This window comes from Rhyacophila brunnea, unplaced genomic scaffold (genome assembly GCF_057557595.1).
Source record: "Rhyacophila brunnea isolate RB1 unplaced genomic scaffold, BYU_Rbru_1.0 scaffold_6, whole genome shotgun sequence".
Taxonomy (NCBI): Eukaryota; Metazoa; Arthropoda; class Insecta; order Trichoptera; family Rhyacophilidae; genus Rhyacophila; species Rhyacophila brunnea.
The window spans coordinates 1,880,286-1,905,026 of NW_028233276.1; the positions used below are offsets into that span (position 1 = coordinate 1,880,286).

Below are 24,741 nucleotides of genomic sequence, written 5' to 3' on the forward strand. Positions count from 1 at the left end.
TTAAAAGTGGTTAACTAAGTTTGTTTGTTGTTGTAATCGACTATTTACATACAAAATAGTCACGAGTAGGGATTGCAATACCGAATGAAAATATTAATACTGGTTTTACGGTATTTATTATTGAATACCGGTATCAATACCGGTATTCGCTAAAATATATAAATAAGCAGAAGTATTTATCAGTACATATAGCTATTAAAATCTCTTTAAAACATTATTTCGTAGCAAAAACCTACATACCTACATTTATTATGTTGACATTTAAAAATGTGTATTCATATTGTATAACTGGTGAGTTTTAAATAGGCTAGTTCATCAAGTGCAAATAAGTCTGGCTGCAGGAAAAGCTTCTTAAATTAAACGCTTGTACACTATGATTAAAGATTTTGTCACGGATGTTTTATATTTCAAAATAATATAATGTAAATTCATCGCAACAATTTTATAAATATATTTATTTTGATTGGTTTTTGTTTTATTATTATATCACCTTGATACAGTCAATATATTTGCATTTTAGCAGCACATAAATTATACACTCAATTTATTTGGCAAAATAGTACAAAGTAATGAAAAAATAACTTATATTCATTTTCAAAAAAGTAAACGAGTGTGCTGTGCTTTCTTAATACGAAAAATTCCAGTATTTTAGACGTTTAAAACCGGTATTGTAATCCCTACACGAGCTAGCAACAAACTCGTGAAATTAGTAAAAAAATATTTTTTAGGTAAAATAAGTTTGATCACGTATGTACCTGATTTGAATATGTAAACATATTATATAACTTATGACTAAAAGTTTATATAAGAAAAAATGCGACTTCGTATCCTTTAGCAAACGGGTGTATAAACATATAAGATTAATATTAACGTCTTAAGTAGGTATAGGGATTAGTAAGTAAGGGACAATACTAATCGCCTTATTCGATTTAAAAAATGAAAACTGTGGTTTCTGTACAAATAATTACAAGATAAAAAGAACTTTTTATATACCACGTTTTTAAATTTTTTGTTGAATCATATAAACTTGACAATTCTATGTATTAATAAAAACTTTTTATTGAAATGTCATTTTAACATTTCATATTGATTTCCATAGTAACGCACGTATATATTAATAATTTAGTTGCTAGGGCCCCCTTAGCAACCAACAATAATGACTTTCCATACAAAACAGAATTAACTGAAAATGTATTCAATTCTGCTTAAAAATGGCTAAAAGTATTAAAAGAATGCATTGTCGTCGTGTTCTGATATATTCTAAAAGTTTCAAATGTCTAGCTAGTCGGAAAGTTAGTTAAAAATCTTCAATCGTCCAATACAAATGTTGGACAAATAAGAAAAAATTTATACTGGACACAACAAAAAATCTGTACTGGACAAACAAGAATACGAGTTAATAAAAACGTGGTAAAATATGTATGTGGATCCAAAAGAAGATTGGTCCTTAATATTTTTTCCGACCAACGAAATATTTATAAAAACCTTCGTTAAAACTGCATAGGTACCTAGTTAAAATTAGATTGCATCGTTTTTTTTTGCGCTACATATTTCAGATTTTTGCTGTGATCCCATAAACGCGGTTTGTGCAAAAACTAAGAAATAATAAAAATACCGAAAATTGTTTCGCGATTCACCTATTAATTGGCCTTACCTTGAATATATAATATGCATAATGAATATAAATAACGCCATGATGTAGGTATATAGTGCAGCGTTTCCCAATTATATTTACCTACATATTTTTATGCAGTACAAAAAATAAGGATTAACAAAAAAGTTTAACACTTCATAATATTATTAAAGCTGTGCAGATCCGCAATAAATAGTACAAACTAAATTTTGTCAGTCATAGTAATTATTTATTTTCATTGAACTAAGAACATTATTTGAAGATTGTATTGGTAAGTTTTTAAAATTTAATTAAACCCTGCCTAAAGCAAACCTTAAGGTGATCTCTCTACCTACCAGATCCATTGAGCGTCAATATTGGCCCATACCTAAATAAGATTTCATATAAATAAAAAGGATTTCAAGTTACTTACTTATACACATTTATATTTTTATAAAAATCATTGTTTTTTAAAGTACCTATAAAAATATTGAAACTAAGAATTAGATAAAACATATAAAACTGAATATGTCCATAAAATATGTAACAATAAGATGGGATCCTTTGACAAATTCACATTTTTTTACAATTTATTATAATTTTATCAAAAAAATGTCTCAAATTCAAAGCTTTGTATTTTTCGGAATAGGTAGGTAGAGATATATCTAATATTATGCCATTAAATCATACGTCATCATTTTAGATATTTAATAGATAGAAGAATATTTTTCATTTATTATGGTTTCGTTAAAGTTTACTAGAATTTTAAAAACCAATCTGTAAATTATATTTTTAGTTCAATGTAAATATATAAGTATTATTGATAAAGTATGCATTATTTTTGTTGGATCTCTACATCTTACTTCTACTATTATCAAATCAAATTTATTTATTTTACATATAATGAACATAACAAATTACAAATTCAAAACGTTCACGACATGACATAAAATAAGTGTTAATACATAATTTTTAGCTAACCGGCAACCGTGGAGTTTCCACTCTCGACACCCATTCTTTTATGAATGAGTGAAGTGGCCAGTTATCCGCCCTCAAAACAGTATCCGTGACATCAGAAGGGATACCTACCTTGAAGGATGCGTAGTCCCCCCTTGATTTAATTTTCACGACTGTGAAATCAGCGGTACATAACTTATTTAAATAGGTTAAAACATCAGCCGTTGTTGTATCTCTGTGAAGCGGGCAGATGTGATACTGGTGAAGAAGAAATGTTGGTTATCAAAGAATCGCTCATCTTACTCTCAAGCGACGGTGTACTGAGAGCTTATTTAAATGGATTCAATTTGTAGTACGATGACTGTATGCGACAGCAACAAATCTCAAACAGTGAGGCATATCATTAACTACTGGCCAATACTATAAAAGAAGTGATGGGCTTAAGGAGCTTTACGCATACAACATACACATGAAATTGATCTCTAAAAACCTCACGAAACATTAAACTATAAAATAAAACTACACATTATACCCAATTATGACCATTAATGAAATAAATGGACGAGAAAAATGACAGTACTCAATATTATAGACCCCTTGTAAAATCTCAATGGTATAACAGGGCTTTAAAAAACCATTTTTGAAGTTATACTTATTTTGGTGCGTTTGGGAAATCAGATCAGAGTGTATTTTTGGCGTGTGACATGTAACACATAATTTTTTTTTCACACGAAAAAAAACGCACTCGATTGGATTCGAACCACAGATTGTTCGGTTATCAGCCGAACGCACTACCTTTACGCCACAGTGTGATACTGCAATCGTGACGATTATACAGTATAATATTTTAGTTTAGAATTGTTTCGTTGCCTAGGCAGCGAATTTATTATTGTCGGCCATCCGCAATTCCTTATGAAAACAAATGATTAAACGTCAGAGTGACAGTTGGTACTTTAAAAATAAAAACAACGAAACCACTATCTAATTTAGTAATATAAGTTAAAGTGTATAGAAATAAGCTAACGGCGTTCCAATAAGCGGTCCTTTTTCTTGAGTGTGTAATTTAACAAGATAATTAAGAGTTAGTCAAAGAATCTAGTTTATCATAAGTTTTGTTTTTGTTTTGTTACGCCAAAGAAGTGTAACTTCTAACGCGCGTACATAAGTACACACACAGATTTTTTTTGTAAATAGGCAAGGTATGTCGAGAATATTTCGTGAAGTAATTACCCATTTCTTCAAATACCTACCTACATTTTTAAATTATCGTGATCGCAGAACGGATTAATAAGATATAAAATGTGACAGCCAGTCGTCATGGGCCAAGGCTTTGAAGCCAGATTCTATTTATTACTTTATAATGGTCAGGCCATAAAACGCAAGAAATACAAAGTGCATCGAGTGTCCTTAAATATTACGGATAATAAATGCGCGTTTCGTTTACGTGACAAACTTAAATGTATTATTATTAAAAACTATTAAAATAACATATTCTTTGACACGTGTTGAAATTTATCTCATATTTATCCATAGTCGAGATTTAAACCTTGTTATCGTCTTACCCAGAAGGTAACCCACTTCCCATTATTTTTGTGTCATGATCGACTTTAAAAATAGTCATAAATTCGTCATCATTCGATAAGCATTTCATATAACAAGTACTAGTTAAAAATTGTCGTGATTCAATAAGAATCCCGTAGCTTAATTGGAAAAGCATACTGGCGCAAATCTAGCAGATACAGGTTTAAGTCCCATCGGGTGTCGTACTTTTTCTACAAAATTGTTTTTTCTAGTGTGTATTAGAGGTGAGTTGGAAATACTGTCACCAGTTTGTGTACTCATGTTTCGGATGAAACTACCCATACTCAGTATGTGTGGCCCAATAAACTTATTCCAAAAAACTTGTGATTATATCATCGCGAGTCGCTGTTCTGTGCACTCGCCAGTTGGTAGACTTTTAACACTATTGACATTAAATACGCGCGAACGAAATAGCACTTGAATATAGGTATATTTTAATTTATTAGTCTATTGCGTTCGAATGTATGAATAATTGGTCATAAATTTTGTGTCGCAGCACAGTGGTGACATGACGCACATTATAATATGACCGCTCAAAACATGTTTAAAATTAAAAAAAAAATCACTGTTATTCATTTTTGTTAACAAGAATATTGTAATCTAACAGAAAAATAACTCATAAATTTAAAATGTGTTTAAAATTTTATAATAAATGGGACTATTCGACAAGCGGAGCCCAGCATATTTTTAGCGATTCTATTGAAGCCCTGTCTGAGTTCCCTGAGCCGATACGCATTTCAAATACTAATGGTTTTAGTTTCAGTTGAGTATGAAATTTTTGTCGCATACGCACGTCAAACTCTCTATATAGTATTCTAAATACTAGTAAGTATTTTGGAATAAGTTTCTATACTAAGTATTTTTTTATACTGGTGGTAAGTATACTTAGTCTTCAAAATCGACCAGTTTTCCCATCTCTAGTGTGTATATACATGAGATGTTTTCAAATTATGTATATTCATTCAGTCATAAATCTGGATCGTTTAGTCTACCACAGTTTTATGTTTAAACATATTTTTGACTGGTATTTTCAATCAACCTTCCAGAACCAGACCCCCGCGTAGAATTCTTGGTACTGTTCGATTATCAGGAATACAGCGGAAAACACATTTTGAAAATACCCGATATACTGGATTATATGTTAGTTTGTGTTAGTTTAGGTTAGGTTAGGTTAACCTAACAAATAATCCAGTTTATCGGCTATTTTCAAAATGTGTTTTCTGCTGTATTCCTGATAACCGAACAGTACCGAATCCTTGATTTTACTTCACGGAACCGATTTTGGAACCGCTGGCGTAGTGTAATGCCGTCACATCGTCTAAAACGCATTTGACGAACTGATCAAATCAGTCAACGTGAGTGGGTTTTCGGTTTCAGCGCTTAATGCACGTTGTATTGTGTCGAAATACTATTATTGTTTTTTCTTTATTTTGCGACATAAATTTATATTTTATCTGTAATAATCGATACCTATTTAATGTCAAGCGCCGCCTACTAGAGGCACATAGCAAAAAATACGAAGCTTGTAATTTGAGACATTTTTTAAAAGAATAATCTACAGTTTAAAGTGTTTTAATAATTAATTAATAACTAAAAACAATATAAAGAAAAATATTTTTTATTTAAACTCAAAAATAAATTTAAATGAAAAAAAGGTTGCAAAATGTGAATTTGTCAAAGGATCACATCTTACTATATGTACCACAGAACAGATTATTAAATATAGGGTTTTGAATGTGTGAGTGTCCTACGAAAATTAATCACGCATTACGGACGTGTAATAGTGTGTGTTGCAACCGTCAATACGCCAATATTAAATGAGCGTCAATGCATAAACGGAGAGAAGTTGTCAGTATTCGACGTATGGTGTATTCTTGACACGTGTTTAAGTTTATCCCGTATTCTTCCACATTCGAGATAGGTTGCCTGCTTCTCCACATCCGTTAGGTATTTCAGTTCCCATTATTTCTGAGTTCCCTGATATTATGTACCATACTGTTATATGGTAATGTTTATTAATTAAATTTGGTTTATTAAGTTTGCTCTAATGTATAGAAAAGATTTTTGACTAATTCATAGCTTATTTATTTTAACAAAAATCGATTGTTATAAAAAATAAAAATATGTATAAATCGTTTTTGTTTAATATCAATTCCAATTGTCGGATCGTCACGATATTTTGACATATTCCATTTTAATTCCGTTATGTTATACTTTGAACGTTCGTCGTTGTATATATTAATAATTATTATTGTACTAATGTCACAAAAAAACATTGCATTTGAATTGATTTGCATCATTATTTTTTACGACTTATACACGGTGTAAATGAGAACTGTGTCTTTCTTAGTAGTATTGACGAGTGTGTCCCTGATGATTATATTAAGTTGTTTGTTTTCCCAGAACTAATTGGTGACGCAAATTGGGAGGGCAATAACTCTGTTCAACCAAATCTATATATTCCACTTATGTGAGAATGAGTATACGTGGACATTGTTTTATAAATTCTTAGAATAATAGTGCCTGTATACGTGCATGGAATTACTGTCGGCAATCGTGCTTATTTTAAACTATCATGACAATTACTGTTTACACGTAAAAGTGCCGACTGTCTCTCCAATTTCATTATTCAAGAGTGAGAGAGACGCGAGGTTGTCATTTTATACTACTATCTGACAGGTCGTATTGAAAAATGGTCAAGCTCAAAGTGAGTAGTTCGTTTTTTTACCGGCATGTTCGCCCCTATCGCTCTACTCGCAGGCGCAGATCGAAAATAATCTTATTTGCGCGCAATAAATCATAAACATTTGGAACCTTCACTATCTTCATCGTGCACAGTATATCCATGCACGTGTAAACGGGGTATAAGGTTTACTTAGCTCATTCGGTGTAGGTACTTCCATGTATCTATTTTATAATTTTTGTTTTTTTCAAATTTTTTCTAATGCTGCGGATATTTCTTTAGTTTTGAATGTCATGTTGGTAACTACTTTTTTAAGTCTATTATAATATATACATATATATATTTAAATTAAATTGAATCATACGATAATAATTAACAGCTGTCAAACACAGTATGACGTATTTAAGCATTATAAATAAATGTAAATCTTTTTTTTATTAATATATTAATTAAATTTATTCACAGATCAAACAGTGTGCCAGAAGTAACAACAAAAACTGACTAGGTGACATGTTATTGACACCAATATTTTTACTGAATAAAAAATATTAAAAATTGATCAGCGAAAATGCTGCCTGAAAGTGAACAAAAAAACATATTACTCATGAACAACATGGAAATGAAAGACGAGACTCGGAAAAATTGTAATATTTTGCTCGCAAACAATGAACTGAACTCTCGGAGTTTACTGAAGAAGGAAGACGATGAAGAGTACAGGAATCTATTGCTGGAGACGCACGCGAGCCCGCGGATGGTGGGGCCGAATGGAAACGCGCTGACGAGGCAGGATACAGCGGTCACAGGGTGCGTTGCGTGCGCTGGAGGAAGGTTGATTACAAGCGCTAGAATCAAATGTGTACCTGTTTTGTGCTGGGAGAGAAAATCGCCAAGAAAATCAGCTTGCAGTAAGTAGAATTTTATTCTTCATTTGAGTGTTTATAATACTATACAAATCGTCCCATGTAGCAGTAGTGTCATGATAGCTTCATAAAGTTTATTGTACTGTGTTACATAATATATTTGATTGTAAAGCGGTGGCCCTTGTAGTACTTTACACACTAAGGGGTCTAAGTTCAAGTTCCAGTAAGGTCACAAATCTCAATATGATGTGTGTATTTTTTTTATTTTTTTTTTATTCAATACTGAATATCTATCAGTAGTGAAGGGTGGAGGTAGGCTGTTAAGATGCGCCATAAATAGTACACATTAAACTTTGTTAGTTATACCTACTTTTGTGTTTTTATTGAGACTACAGTTTACAGATGGTGTTGGTTAGTTTTTAAACATCAAATAAACCTTGCCGAAACCAAGTTTTGGTATAGTTTAGGCAATACGGCACATTATTGTGCACACTTTTTCATTCATGCTTATTAAATTTGTTTTCGTTTGATTAAGAATACATATTATTACACATATTGTTGGTAAATTTTTTAATTCATTAATCCCTTTCTGAGCCAAACTATAATAGATATAAAATATTATTCTAACTATAAAATATGTTACTCGTAAGTAGTGTATGATTTAATTGCATAATTTTAGACATTTTATAGATAGACGAGTATTTTTTGACTATTATCTATTATGACTTGGTTTCGCAGGGTTTAATTGGTTTCTAAAAACTAACTAACACCATCCGTAAACTGTAGTCTTATTTCAATGAAAACAAATACGTGTGACTGACAAAGTTTAGTGTGCACTACTTATGGTGGATCTTAACAGCCTACCTCTACCTTCGCCACTGATATACATAAGGTTTAAGAATGTTAGACTCTTTATAATAGAAAAAAAACAATGTTAAAATATACATATTAGAAAAAAAATCTTGAAAAAAAGTTCTACCGAATGGGACTCGTACTCACGTCTTTTATGTGAATTATTTCGTATAATAATTAATGTAAGTTTCTGAGGTTTTTCAAAATTGTGTTTTTTTCTACAAAAATATATATTTAAGTTTCTCAAGGCAGGGTGTTTCTGTGATTGTTTCACTACTATAATTGGTACTCTTTTAGTCCGTTATATTGTTAAATAAAAAAATGCCATTGAACGAAATTACACTCGTAGAAAAAGAAGTTAACTTTAAAAATGAATGAATGGTAAGGTTATTCTGGAAGTATATTATTAATTTGACGACTCTCTGAATAAATCATTTATTGTGGTTCTTCTTTGCGTATTCATATAAATATCAAGATACTTTAAAGTGTATCAAGTTCGTACACAAAATTGCCGCATAAAACCTGATATATAATGTTCTCTCTAGTCTTATTTTTCACTCTATGTCTCGTATAATTCGAGCATAAGAAAATCCATACAGACTGCTTGGTGATTTTTATCGACACGTAAGCGTACTATCTTCAAGGACTCTTTAAAAGATTACAAATGTATATCTTAATTATGTATTATAATACTTTTATCAATAATTTACACCGAAAAGAGATGATTAGACATAAAATACAAAATTACATCACACCCAAGTCTGAAGGAAGATTGAAAATGTGGTTATTTTTTAAATTGTATTGGCACTATCCTTTTTTGCTTTTGTGATTAGTATAACGGATTCAGAAATTTCGATTATTTAAATTGGCTTAAAACTCTTAGTAAAAATAGTAAAGGGTTATCAAATTAGTGCTATAAATTTTTAAAACGTCATAGTAGTCATTTTTGATTTCTGATTCCCACCAAAATTGACATCTGCGTTCAGTTGAGTATTGTTTGGTAAATCATCATAAAAAATAAAGAGTTATACAGCGTGTACAAATTGTTAAAATTTATTACTTACAGCAATAATATATCTATTCGAGCCGTTTCGGGCATTACTACGTGCACTTTATGATCAAAATAATCGACATACAGAGATTACTATTCATAATTTACTTGGAAAATTCAAATAAATTGTAATTTTTGTGATGTTCAGAATCCAACCCATCAAAAACGAAAACATACTGGTGAAAATATCGATATTGTGAATCAAAGTGTGGATGAAAATCCAAAGCAATCAATTACAACTGATTCTCGAGAAATTGGACTTTCTTATCACATATATGTAATATTCTTCATAAAAAATGCATTTGAAGGCGTATAAAATGCAGTTAATATAAGAACTTAAACCGAATGACCATTTGGTGCGTCAAAATTGTGGGCTTTAGCGATAGTGCCCATAGAACGCGTCGAGCGGGCGAAGTCGGTGTATGAAGCGTTTATTCATAACCATAATCACACGTCTCTTGCCGCGCATTACCCTTCACCTATGTAATAAGCGGCCCAAGCAGCACAAAATAATTATTATTACAGCGTCTCTCATAACAAAGCAATAAAAATATTATATTATTTCGGGGCTTGTAATTAATATTTACGACGACATTATTCAACCAGCGAAATATAGGACACGGAATAAAATTAAACAAAGAGATCTCTGTTATTAAATAATTGCTTCTCGCCCGTCGATCGACGACGCCTCGAGCAGCGTGATTTTGGTAGCCGTGTTCAATGAATGGACTTCTTTGTATTTTCATTAAATCGTATCGCCGAGAAGCGAAAAACGGTGACTCATCCGGCAGGCGGGGCACAAGGCATCGTCAAGTCCAGTGTGCGCTGGCGTATTTGATTACGTTGTATTTTCGATGATTTACGCGCCACTTGTAGAAATTTTGCGCGAGCGCCGCACTCGCTGCGTCAATGGGCTTTATGCCTTACAGCAACTTGATATACATCAATTATTTAATAAAAAAAATCATCTTCAGCGATGAAGCTAATTTTTCGTTAAATACCTTCGTAAATAAGCACAATTGTCACATTTGGAATAATGAAAACACACATGCTATTATTGAAATATTTCTACAAAACAGTTTTGTGTGGTTTATGGTCTGGAGGTATAATTGGACCGTATTTTTTTTTGAAAACGAAAATGGCAATGCAGTTACTATCAATAGAGAACGCTACAGAAACGTCATGATTACTGATTTTTTTGACATGATTTTGATTTGGACGATATGTGGTTCCAATAAGATAGCATTTAGCTCGTGACACAGTTATCTTATTGAGAGAAAAGTCCACATAATATCTCTTATTTGACGACACATTTCTTTACGGTAACTATCCGTCTGTTTATTTGCCATCTAGGTTTGCACCGATATATTCTCAGTGTAAAAATAAATCTTAGATTTAATTATTTTGTTGGCAATATTTACAATAGTCGTGTAATTACAATATAATCTCAGTTAGTATAAAATCCCGGTATATTTTTTTTGGCTATGTAAAGGTACTACACACTAACATTAAACTAATTGTCATATTATCATTTAGTTTTTTTAAATTGGTATACCGCGATGAGCTTAGTTCCAAATTCGAACAGCGTACGATTTATGGCTACGAAAAATATTATCACAAATCATACAAATTTGATAGCTCGTGACATTTTCAATAGTTGATAAATTGCTTCATTCAATAAATACATATTAATTTTATCTATTTTGGCGTTTAATAAAATAAAATTTGTTATTGATTAATAATAATATAGTATTAATTATTAACACGGGTTTTGAGAGATTTCTAGAAATGGTGGTATTGATTATAAATATTAGGAATGCATTAAGTATGAGTAATTTATTTATTTTAAAATCATAAACCGTGTAACGTGCTGATGGTATGGATCAGTAGCATAACAACGTGATTCAAAATATGTTTCATTGGAAATACAAATCGACTGCTTAATATGAATACCAGCTAACTGCACTTTTGACCAACAATAGAATTTTGTTATATAAAGCATGTTTTCTATGCTCACATAAAATTTAAATTATTAATTATTAACTAAACCTATAAGTAAATGCGTTTTCGTTATTCACGCCAAATTTCCTATATCATAAATTCGCTCTTTATATATTTTTTTATATACATAAATGGGAAGCTAAAATAGAGTAATAATTCATAGTGCAGATTATTTGTAAAAAAAAGTCATGTGTATTTTTGGAAATGTTAAAATAAATGGAATTAGCCGGTTTGAGATTAAGCAGTTGAATGCATAATATTGTGTCACTGGTAGTTTGACTAATCTAAATGAAGTGTTGGTTGATCTCCTACAAGATGGAGATATAGTTGCAAGTAGGATTTAAAAAACTTGGGTGTCCAAGTCTAAAAGTATCTGGATGGAGACGGGAGCTGGAGGAGGACCGTACTCAAATAAGATAGTAGCGACAGGAAGGAGAAGAAGAGATTTACATAAAAATGTGAAATAGATTCATAGTATGACATCAATTAAATCGACCGCTTTTGAGGATTTGACCAGAATCGGCTTCTGGTAGTCTCATAACTAAGAGTAGCTTAATTAAAGTTTTATTGTGTGTTTTACATATAAATTAGCTGATTGATTTGTAGTCGATTATCTGAAGAAGAGCGATCTGGCCAAATTCCGAGAAGGCTGGCCGAAGGTACCTGGCCGTATGATCCTATGGCGTGCAAAGACCTCGCCACTTATCGTTCAGAATCAAATTTGTACTGTATGCTATCTGTAATCTTGGTTGTAAAATAAATATTGTTCTCTGCAACAAGTTATTGATTATTGAGCTCTTGGAAACTGGTGTACACACATACATATAATATAGGGTTTTCCCAATAAAATCACACAAAAAATATATAGACAGCATTGTTTACTAATTCATTCAGACTAGATTTACGACAAATTTATGTATGTTATCCTCTGCACCTATAATCAAAACTTTTCGGTTGTGAGTTTTTTTTTTGTCAGTTATATTATACCTATTATGTTTATACACAGTGATGTTTATTTCACGAAGTTAATGATTTCATCGTGTAAACGGTAAAAATCACACGAGCATGCTGACTTGCGCAAGTTGGACACGTAATTAAATTTAAAGATAAATTTGATCGACAAGGCAAAGGTCAATGTGACGTCAGTCGGAGATTGCGAATTTGTATACATCAGGGTTTGCTATTCAGGATTTCCGAATCCCGGGATTTTTCTAAATTTACTGATTTGGAATCGAAAACACCCAATCCAGGGATTTCTTCATTAGATTCTATATGCTTTTTCCTACCAAATAAGTATATAAATATAACACAACATGGTAAGTAGGTACTTTAAAGAAATAGGAATAAGAAATTGTGATAGAACATCTTAAAAATATATTTTAAATATTTATGAGGATTATCATGTACAATTTTTCATATTTAAGAATCCGGTTATTCTTCTTCTTCTTTCACCCTGTCACGACCAAGGATTGACGCTTAGGGCAAGCATAAGTTCGCGCCACTTTCCTCAATCCATCGCCAACTCTTGCGCCTCCCGCCATTCCAGACCTGCAGCGCGTAGATCGCTTTTATAGCACCGCTTCAAGGTGAGGGAGGGTCGGCCACGACGACGAAACCCTTGAGGCTGTGCCACGTTGGTACGAAGTGTCGCACTCTTTGGCGGCATCCGGAACACGTGTCACAGCCATGTAAAACGTGTCTGTGTGATTACCTCCGGTTATAAACCGGTTATTCTTCTTCTTCTTCGATGGCGCTACAGCTCAATTTGAACCCTGGCCTCCTCCACCGCCGTCCTCCAGCCGGAACGGTCCTCCGCACGTCTTTTCCAGTTTCTGATTTTTAGCAGCTGGTTGGCATCTTTTGTGATGTTATCACACCATCGTGTGCGTGGCTTTCTCACTAGCCTTTCCCCCCTGGGTTTCCTTCGAGGATCTTCTTCGGTATTTGTGACTCAGGCATGCGCTGGACATGGCCTGCCCAGTTTAGCCTCTGGAGTTTGATGAAGGTGGAGAGTTTTTAATCTTAGTATAAGCGGTATAGTTTCGTATTGTACCTAATTCTCCACTCCCCACCATCATTCATGTGTCCGTATATCCGCTTCAGGATCGTTCTCTCAAAGTAGTCCACCATTTCAGCTCCTTTGATATTTAGCGTCCATGACTCGCACCCGTATGCAACGACTGTGCGTATGTCGGTTTTGTAGAGCCAGTTATTATATTATATAAATTGCTTATTGTTAATTATAAAAGAATCAAAAAAAATATAGTTAAACATTACCTATAACGATAAAAACGATAAAGTGAATATAAAAAAAACATGCACATGTCGCTTGCATTTCATTAATATTTCGATCCAAACGTTGAATATTTGATACAAACGTTGACAAGGCTTTTAAAAAAAGCTTTGAGCATTTGATAACCAAACAACAAATTGAAAAAATATTTAGCTTCTATATAGACAAATATTAAAAAAAAAAAAAAAAAACATGGTTTATTCATCAGTCATTTGCTATGCTAAAAAGTGTCTTGAAATCCTGATTTTTTTCTTCGTTTTAATGAAGTTTCCATTTATATATACGTACATATTATTATTAATTAAATGTTTAACTAAGAGTGTTAAATAAATTGGTTGATAAAAAGTGTTAAGAAAGCTTAAACGATTACGGGTGACATATAATTTTAAATGGGGATAATATTATAGGAGCATCATCACAAATATTTCACGGTTGTTTTTATCGTAATTTATTATGTTTAGGTTGTCACCGCGTGTTATTCCTAGTTATTTCCTCGACCTTTCGGATTCATTGCAGAGAGACCATTCTCAAGAGAATAACAATTTAAAAATTCGTTAATTTTGCCAGAATGTTGCGCGGAGAATTCTGTGTAGTGCGTGATAAGTTGAAAACATATCATGAGGTACGTGCACGAGTAGTTAGAATAAAACGCTGCCTTACGGTAAACAGTTTCTGCGTCCAATAAGCTTTTTCATTTGATCGCCCATTTATTGGATATTGAGATATTTTATAATATTTCATTTGACATGGCTTTAAAAAAATCATCATCGTCGTCACCATAATATAACCAAAGATGGGTATTGGCCGCTCCCAGGAAATATCTCCACACCCTTTTCTCTCTCGCAAGCTCCTTCTACCACATTAGTCTCGGGTAATTTTTTTCTTACACAGTCATACTGTCCGTCCACGGGTCTAGGACGATTTGGCACCGGACAACTGGACGCCACGGAATTCGAAAATAAATAGACGTTAGGTACTTATAGATGCTTTAAAAAAAATATTCAATATTATTATTTATACTTCAATGATTATATTATGATTTAATAGTTGGTAAGAATGTAAATATGCAGACGTAAACAATGATTTATACGTGCATATGTTTAAGTTCCAACGAAAAAAGAGTTTTATATTTTATGTAAAGCCTTAGGCGCGATAAAGAATACATTATGTTAAGAGTAAAATAAATTCAAACTACTAATTAGTAGATAGAAACTGATTAAAATACCTCGTCTACACGTGTCTACGACAGTGCGGCGTCCAATTGTCCGGAGGCCAGTCGTCCCATTCCCCCGTCCACAGACGGGCCCGATTGGCCACGCCGACTTGATATTAACCAAGGCCAACTTTGAGGCATTCAAAAAATTTGCTGCGTCATATGGAGAACGGAATAATTCCGATCCCTCTTTAGATTCATCACTTTCAACTCCAGACTCCTCTGTTTCGACAGAGTTTCAGTACACGGGTACAGAGGACACTTCATGTCATTAAAGATAAATGACGGCATAGCAAGTCAAGATTCTTTTTATTTTCTAAAACTCTTTCTTTAAGCACTGAGGTGCATGGTTGCTACATCAGTCCCGTGCAGCATCGCTTCGGGACAAGGAAGTGTGGCACTAAAATCTTTTCAGTCTGACTCGTTTATAGCGTCACGGAAGACGGCCGTGCACAAAACGCGTAGGCATATAGGTACATGGCGGGTGAAGATGGGGAAACTCAAATCAGTCCGATGACTGTAGTCAATGTCTCGAAAACATCATTTTCCCTTGTGGTCTGTTGAAAATGATCCTTTTTGGTATCAGGATGTCTTCCATTCTTGAAAAATTACATACGTAACCTAATCACCTCACTCTCACGTGTGAGACAACGCACGATCACTGTGCAATCGTATAGTTTTTAATTTGAAAGACAAATACCTAATTTGTTTACCCGAAAAATTATATAAAAGTGATTATTTTTTTGTGTTTAAGTATACCTACTAGGTAATTTATACTTTATGTACATGTTTATTGTTTATAAAAATAACAAAAACTGCCACTTCATTGACAAAATAGTAATAGTGACTATGATATTATCAATATTATAATCTGTTGTTTACATTAAATAATAACTATTGAAGATAAAAAAAAACTATACCTAGTATTATTATTTTATATATGTTATTTTATTATTTCCGAGAAATTAAAGTGATACGAATTTCGTTAGGATGCATAAAAAATAACACCATCAGAATATGTACATAGATATGGGTTGATAGGTTATCTTTCAAATGGTCTAGACAGGGATAGTCGATTATTTTATCTCACAATATATTGTAATTTTTGTCAATCAACTATGTTAATTTTTTGTGCTTGCAATACCTTCCGTATTGACGTGGAATATAGATTATAAAACATTAGGCATGTTATTTGAATAAATTATTAATATTATAAGTAGGAAATTGAGAAACACGTAAATAACTAAGGGAATCAACTACCCAAGCCGTGTCAGTATATAGATCGGCGAGATTAAATAGCTGATATTATAGTTGACCACAATTGAACGTAGTTATGCAGAATGTAGCCAGTCCACAATAATGTCGAGCTGAGATAATAGCACTTTAGTAACAACATGATTATTAAAAATGTATGTAAAAATGTAAAATTGTAAATCGTATTTTATTTCAAGAATATTTTTTTGCGGCTTGGCTATTTTCAGCAGAATGTAGAGAAAACTGACATATCCTCAGGGTCTTTTTCGGGGTTTTTGCTCAGTCGGCGACCCGAGGTTTGAAAGATTTTATTATATCTTTTTATTGATTTTTATATATTTTTTGTGTTTAATGTGATAAAGGCAGCCTTTTCTGAAGTTACAGTGTAGGCACTAGCGATAGGCTAATGTGAGAGTGTATCAAAACCTTCTCGCATCTGATATATATCAAATCTCATTTTTTTATTTTTTGTGGACTGGCTACTTTCTGCATAACTATTTCCAATTATGATTTCCTTAATATCCGTTTCCCGTATGGTCTACATATCCAATTATTGCAGACTCAATAAAATAGCTGACTCAACTATAATAGTTATTTTCTAAATATTCTTTTTAAGATTGTGAGTACGTAGATAATTAATAGCGGATCACAATTGATTGGGAATGCCACTCTTAACATAACTTCGCGGCAAAACGCATCACACCGCATTGTCATTGTATTTATTTTATTGTATCGATTGTACCCTTGTAATTATTTAATAGTAAATAAATTCTTTCTCCTATATGTGAATGAGAATGAATTGTTTAATATAAAGACTATGCAACTAGTGCAGAGAGACTAATTATTCAAGGATCGGTTTTCGCCGCCCCTTAAGTTTGGCCGCTCGTGTACACAGCACACATTACACATAAGGATGCGTCGCCCCTAGCTATGCATATTCAACGTTTTATTTTGTTTTACCCCTGTTTCAAATTCAGTTAACTTTCAAATTTTAGAATAAATTTAGGTCGGCAAAGGCTTATATTTCATTCTTATTTTTTGTAGGATGAATTATCAAGATTTCGACCCCATTTTAACACACTTTCACATAAACAGATTTTTTGTATGTAGCTAATACATATTTACATAATGTTCATTTTAATATTACCTACGCGTGATTAAGGTTATACATTTTTTTGTCAGAATAATTAAACCTGGGAATTATTAAAAACCATAGTACAAATAACATTGACACGTATGTATGTGTGATATGGAAAAAGGGAAAGTTCATAGTACGATTAGGGCGACCTCCTTTTATTGTCGAACAAGACCACGTGTTAAAACTTGTGAACTAACAAGCCTCTGCCGTGCAGTTAATTGTACTTCCGTTTTCAAATGAGGAACGCCCAAATTTATCATTTCATTTTACACTTCCATAGTGTACGGATCTATCAATTCATATACTTTGGTGGTTTTTATAAAAAAAATATGTATACAACGATCAGAAGTGATGTTAGAATTATTATTTGTAAACTTTTGGTTTATTGCGAAGAAGAAAAGGAGTCGCATCTAAAAAGAGAGCCGGTACATTATTTGAACACGCGTTGGCACCATGTTAGCTACGTCACTGAGAAGTCTTCTATATGCGACTACAGCGACTTCCTGTTATCGACGAGATCTTCTTGTCGGACAGTACCTTACTGATATGATCCTGTCATTGATATATTGCTTACCTTTAACTGGTGCCTAAGCTAAGGGAGGAAAACGAAGTGGCGGCATAGTAATGTAATTAGTTGACAGAAATTAATATATCAGGGATGGGATCCATGCGCTTATTTTCGCAAATCCATGAGTAAGTGTGACACTCTGTATCTAATCGATATTAGCAAGATAGGATTCGTTCACTAGAGACTCACCAGTATTCTTTTCCAATATTCGATGCATGGCAGAGTTCTACCGCGAATATCATAATAATTTAAGGGATCTTGGCATTATGTTTTGACAGTAAACCGGCGTTTAGTGGCCACATAGCTACCACTTGAAAGAAAAGAAGAACATATTGTTATCTATGTTGTGTTTAAATTTGGTAGCCGTACAAGGGCCTTATGTTAGAACTTGCGAGTGCAAGCTGCCCGGTCGACATGACGTCATATGACATCATTGTGACGTACTACCGGAGTGATAATATCATTCGAGAAAATAACGCTGGTCAGACAGTGGCGTTATTCATTGTCACCATACACATATAGGTGAGCACTGTGTGCTGGGCGGCATGCCTCAAGCGTGTATTGGCTGACGTCACAATTACGTCATGTCGTCGGCTGACACACGAGTCGATAGTTAGGAAATCGCGGTGCTGAGAAGCAACACGGTGGTATAACGTATCATAGTTAAGTTGATAATAATAAAATCGAGGTTCTACTGTGTGTTATACGCAAGAAACACGGTTTCATTTTGCCGAAAAATAGGCGCTCTCTATATATTATCATTACTCTGAGGTAGGAACAGATTTCGTCTAACGAATAGAAAATCGGTATAGATAATATTTATATTCCATATTTAAACGCAAGATTTGTTTACCCTGAAATCATATTGACAATACAATTTAAAAATATAAAAACGACCGGAAGCAGTTAAATCTCGTCCAGTAGTTATTCCCTTTCACATAAAATTTGATTGACGTAGTGATTAGGTACTGATTAGTCTAGTTATTAGTTGTATACTTGATAACAGCGTATTGCCATACATGAATGATACCAGCTTGATGTGACCTCCGACAAATGGATGATAACATAGAATACGAGGAAAAAAATATGTGCATCTTACAATGATGTTTTTCTTGAAATATGTCTCATTGTAAACTGAGATTAATACATAATAAATATTTATTTCGTTAGTGGAATTGAGTGCCTACTGTTACCAACATAATAATACGTCGTCAAGGTATGTTAGATGATATAGTGTTGATTGTTTGAGAGTTATCTGACCAAAACGTGCTAGTTTAATTTTTGTAAATTTTATATTATGCGCTGTTTTTCACCGCCAGACTAAACACTGCGGTGGGACTTCGTAAAACGACGTTTGAGTCATTACTTTTCGCACCCTTTTCAATCAGGTAGGTACTTGAGATTAGGGAATCCAATTCCGAGCCAAATTTTTGATCCCGGGATTTCAATTTGACAATCCCGGGATCCCGGGATTGGTCCCGGAATCGTCATTTTTTTGATAGTTAATATTACATTTTTATATATACAAAAAACATTGACAAAATCGGTAAAAATTAATCTAGTGTAATTAAATTTATACTACATATTTAAGACATTTATTGCGTTATTGCGTAATTTGTACGTTCAATCTTCGAAATATATAGGTTTAATGGAGTAAATAATATTGTGATTATTGCAATTATATTTCGTAGACTCGATATTGTGTTCAGTCTGAGATCGCTGTTTCTGATAGTAAAGACTTAATGAATGGGTTAGCGAGATAAAAATAGTAAAGTAAATCATGGTTTACGGCCTTTCCGCTTCATAAATCTAATTAGTCAGCCAAATATGAAACTGTCGTAGAACGTATGAGATCATGGGTACACATGGGTAATAAATCAAACTTCATTCAAACTCAGTTTATTTCTAATGTAGTTATATGTTATTAAAAGTATTTTTTCTTAAAAGTATTCTTTCCAATTCCGGGATTGGAATCCCTACTTGAGATGCTGAGATTGAGAGATAACATAATATAATATATATTTTTTTTCATTTTTATACGTAGAAAAATTTATATATTATAAATTCAAGACGTTAACAAAATGGGTTGGAGAAAATAACAAAGAATTATGTAAAAGTATTAACAATATTTTTATACGAAAAATAATTAGAAGAGTAAAAATATACCCCGAATGAGCCAAGTGTGTAGAATCTACTTTAAGAATTTATAAAACAACGTCCACCCAAACTCATCCTCACGCAAATGGAATATATCAAAATCCGACGTGATTTGGATGAATATAGTCATTTCCCTCTCAATTGGCACTGCCAATGGCCGATAAGATGCAACAACCCACAAACGTCTGAGAAATATTTAAAAAATCATGCAAGCATATTATGTATAAGCTGTCAGACAGTAAAGGGGACCTCATTAATGTCACCAATGGGTTGATTAAATGTCTAAAAACCATTTATCGCACAAAATCTGTTAAGACAACATGGTTGTGTCCACATTTCAGTATGTTATGTTATGTTATAATTTGATGCGATGGTAAAATCAAAACAACGCAGATGACGCAATCAATTCGTCAGAAAGTTTAAATGGGTACTCCAAAATATTTAAAATCAGTCATACAATTATTAAAATATACCGAAATCATTAAAAAGGGCGTAGGCATTAATTTCTCATAAATAAGCAATAAAATGTTACCCAAATCATAAAAAAACACTATCAATCAACTGTTCATTTTATTCAACGAATAATTCATAAGGTTTAAAAATGAACCATTCTAATTATTGAACATACATAATTTTGAAAAACACTTCTAAGAAAATATATTATAACCAAAAGTTATACCAAAACCATTCAGGGCTGATGAGCAGGTATTATAAGGGCCAATAGTTAAAGTTTGTCGTAATAAAATTAGTATGTCACCTAGTAGCATATTGGACAATGCACATGGGGCGTAAACCCAAGAGATGCAGGTTCGATTCCTGCCGGGTGTCTTACTTTAAAAAAAAAAGATTTTTTCTATTGGCTATATTTTTCATGAGTGTTTTCAGAATTATGTATGTTCAATAATTATATTTAGTTATGGGATGTGAATATAAGAAAAATGATACTATTTTTAATATTTTTACTAAGTAGGTACGTTGGTAGTTAAAGCCTCAAAGTCAGTAAACCGTATTGACTGGTAAATATTTCACCCGGTGAATATTTTTATCAACATTAATTAAAAACTTCCACGTATCTGCACTTAAAACAATTAGTGTACTCACTATCGTAGTATTTAGACAGGCATAACAAAAATATATTTGAGTAAAAAAAAGCTATATTGAAATGGCATGATCGATATTGTAAGGTCAAAATGTTAACTACAAAATTATATTTTTGATAGTCGCGTTAGCTTATCACCGAAATTGTATTAATAATGTGTCGTCTGGCTGCGATAACACATTTTATAAAAGCATTTAAATCATTACAGCAGATATCAGAAGCTCGATATAAAGCTTGGTGTACGTGAACGCAAACTAAAAATAAAGTATATTAATTACGTGGAAAAAGTAGGTAAGTAGAGTTCCTGAGGATTGAATGAATACAAGTACATCGAACAGCAAGTTGAGTAAATCAAATTCAAAGTTATATATGCGATTGAAAATTTAAAATTACTATTTTTAACATTCTGTAAATGAGGTCACGTTTTTAAAAATGATCCTTTATTATATTTTTAGTGTTTGAAAGAAGAACAAGTCAAGCCAAAACATTTAAATTCTATACATTTTCTACAAAAATAATAACAACGTTTTATACACCAGTGTTGGAAATATAATGCCTAAGTACCTATGTCCTATATCTTTTCATATAAAGCATTACTTAATAGATTTCATTTATTTTTTTTACTTAATTTAATAGGTTATTTATTAGGTGATTCTGAAAGTTGCTCTAACTCATTTTTTAATTGTATCTCACTTGTATGCATAGCCCCCACAAGGAGAGGGCTGACAGGGCTCTAGCTTGTGGGGCCCCGAGATCGGGGGGGGGGGGGGGGGGGAGCGGCGTGACGGTTCGTCCTGATAAGTGAGATAAACATTCATCACAAATTTTCCCAAATGGGAAAAAACTCGTCTACGGCGCTATTTTACCTGACGAGTATTAACATTTAAAAATATCTAGTTCTGTGATACAATTTTTGATTATTGTATGTTGATAATTGACAACTCCATAATTCAAGTGAATTTATTCAACAATTCGAAATGATCACTAAAAATACACCGAATACCCTTAATTTGACCTGAAACATCATTAGGAAAATGCTTCTGTAGAGCATCCCACAGTCTAGCTATGCGTATGGGGCCCGCCAGAGAACATGGCCTGGAGGCTCGCTTCAGAATGTGGGGGCCATGCTTGTACTCGTGCATCTCAATTAACATGTTTATTATAGGCATGCACAGAGTAAATGTTACATACCTAGTACTTACTCAGGTCAATAAGTTGTTTCCGGACTTTCGTATATCACAGGCATATTTCTTTTCGCATGCCTCTGTACAAATTTAAAAAAATATAATTTTCACGTATTAGGTATCTACGTAATACAAATACAATATTGAGACTGTTGAAAAATGCGAAGACCTAAATTATTCGTTAGTATTTTCGGCATTCAAAGTCTGATTTTAGATGTTTCCTATTGTTTTTTTTTTATTGTAGGTATTTACATTTTTTTAAGTGGCAAAATATTGTAGACCCAAACATGTTCGTAGGCCTTAAACACTGGGTCTATTCTAATGATTATACTATGATTAGATATGACTATCCTGTTATATAATAAAGCGACCCTGTACTAATGGTACTAGCACACCCAACAGGCAACAACACAACAGTATAAATAATATATTTAGGTAATAAAAGACCGCGAATAATTGAGCGTCACTCCAAACCATGTTATTAGACGTTTATTTTGTGGTGAAAATAGTTATTGTTGTTTATAAACATGTAACGACCTTCCATCATATTTAGTCGACATTAAGGCACCTAGCGGAAAAATGCGAAGCATGCAATTTGAGACATTTTTTTTGATAATTTACAATTTAAACTGTATATAATTAATAAATATGTATCTGAAAACATTAAAAAGATAAATATTTTTTATTTTAACTCAAATATAAACATACAATAAATTGTAAAAAAATGTTATAAAATGTGAATTTGTCAAAGGATCCCATCTTATTATTACATATATTTTATGGTCATATTTATTATTAAAATTTAGTTTATTAAGTTTTCTATGTTTTGTCGAAGAGATTTTTGACCAATTCATAGTTTTAGGATTTTTTATATTTATTTATTTTAAAAAACATCGATTTTTATAAAAAAATATCAATGTGTATAACTTGAAATCATTTTTATTTATATCAAATTTTATTTAGGTATGGTCTCAATACTGAAGCTTGTTTGAATGTTTTCAGATACATATTATTTATTAATTAATACAGTTTCATTTGTAAATAATTATCAAAAAAATGTCTCAAATTGCAAGCTTTATATTTTTCCGCTAGGTGCCTCTGGTAGGTAGAGGTATCGCCTTAATACAATGCAAAGAAACATCACTCATTTATTATGATGTTATATTTAAGATAAATGTATGTTACCCTTTCTGAAATTTCAATTGTACTCACTCACATTTTGATTCAATATGCAAAGATATATTTTAACTTATAAACTTATTATAATCTGTTTTTTTTAGTCTTCTATAACCTAAGGTTATTATTATTGCATCTATAACCCTTGACTGGTTGACCCAAAGTGGTCCAGCTCTTCTCGTTTCTTATTCTCAATTGGTGTATGGTTATTATTTTGAAAACCTATGTATAAATATACGAGTAGTACTACTCTGTATTGGACTTAGTAAGGATATAAATTTCAATTAAATACTGCATTGCACATAACGCTTTGGACGTCACAAAATACTATAATCTTGGAGAGAGGATTCTGTTCTTATAATTTAAATATACTAATTATTACAAATGCTTGTAATATTATAAATATGTTTCTCAATAAGAACCATATAATTAAAAAATATATACCGCATAATATGTATGAAGTAATATAAACTGTCATGTGCATAAGTAGTACGTATGGATTTTGTGAGTTCCTAATTGGATTCATCCAGTTCCAGGGCGAAACCAAATATCTACTTACATGTTTGAAAGCGCATCGCGTGATTAATTTTCGCGGGTAATAAATTGAGAGGTCAAGTCATAAGCAGATGACCCCGCGTGGGAAGCCCCTAGCGAAAATTATTGACCAAAGTCTGGCGGACATCTTAACAACATGACAATTTACTAAATGAATCACTTTACATCCCGAGAACATAATAATACTATCTGCAATCTAAAATTTACTGTCATACTATAAATGTCGGTAAATTCGCATTTATTACTATACTATTGCCAGTGAAAATTATTAAAATAATTTTTATTAAGTGATAACATAATTTTAACCCATAATTGCGTGGTGTTGCCTTTCAGCAATAAACTGTATTATATTTATAACTTGATTTTTTCGATCTGGTCTGGTCCTAGCACGATGTGCGTGGGAGAGACGCAGGTTCGATTCCTGTTGGGTGTCGTATTTTTTTCTATTGGTTATATATTTTTTGAGAAGTGTTTTAAAATTATGTATATTCAGTAAAAATAATGTTG

The 24,741-nt window shown here is 32.4% G+C and overlaps 1 protein-coding gene across 4 annotated transcripts in view; it reads left to right on the forward strand.

The window, feature by feature from the left end:
• The window catches only part of LOC147065090 (scavenger receptor class B member 1-like), a 79,061-nt gene that overhangs the window by 35,091 nt on the left and 19,229 nt on the right, over window positions 1-24,741 (forward strand). For 2 of the 4 annotated variants that reach the window (XR_015071718.1, XM_085956288.1), the window contains exon 2: window positions 7,299-7,738. Coding sequence is in view for 2 of the 4 variants with exons in the window: in XM_085956288.1 (XP_085812414.1) it covers window positions 7,402-7,738 (337 nt within the window). In the remaining 2 variants the exon portion in view is untranslated. Of the gene's footprint in view, window positions 1-5,844; window positions 6,098-7,298; window positions 7,739-24,741 lie in introns of those variants that run through there. The other 2 variants (XR_015071719.1, XM_085956289.1) reach the window with 2 other exon arrangements.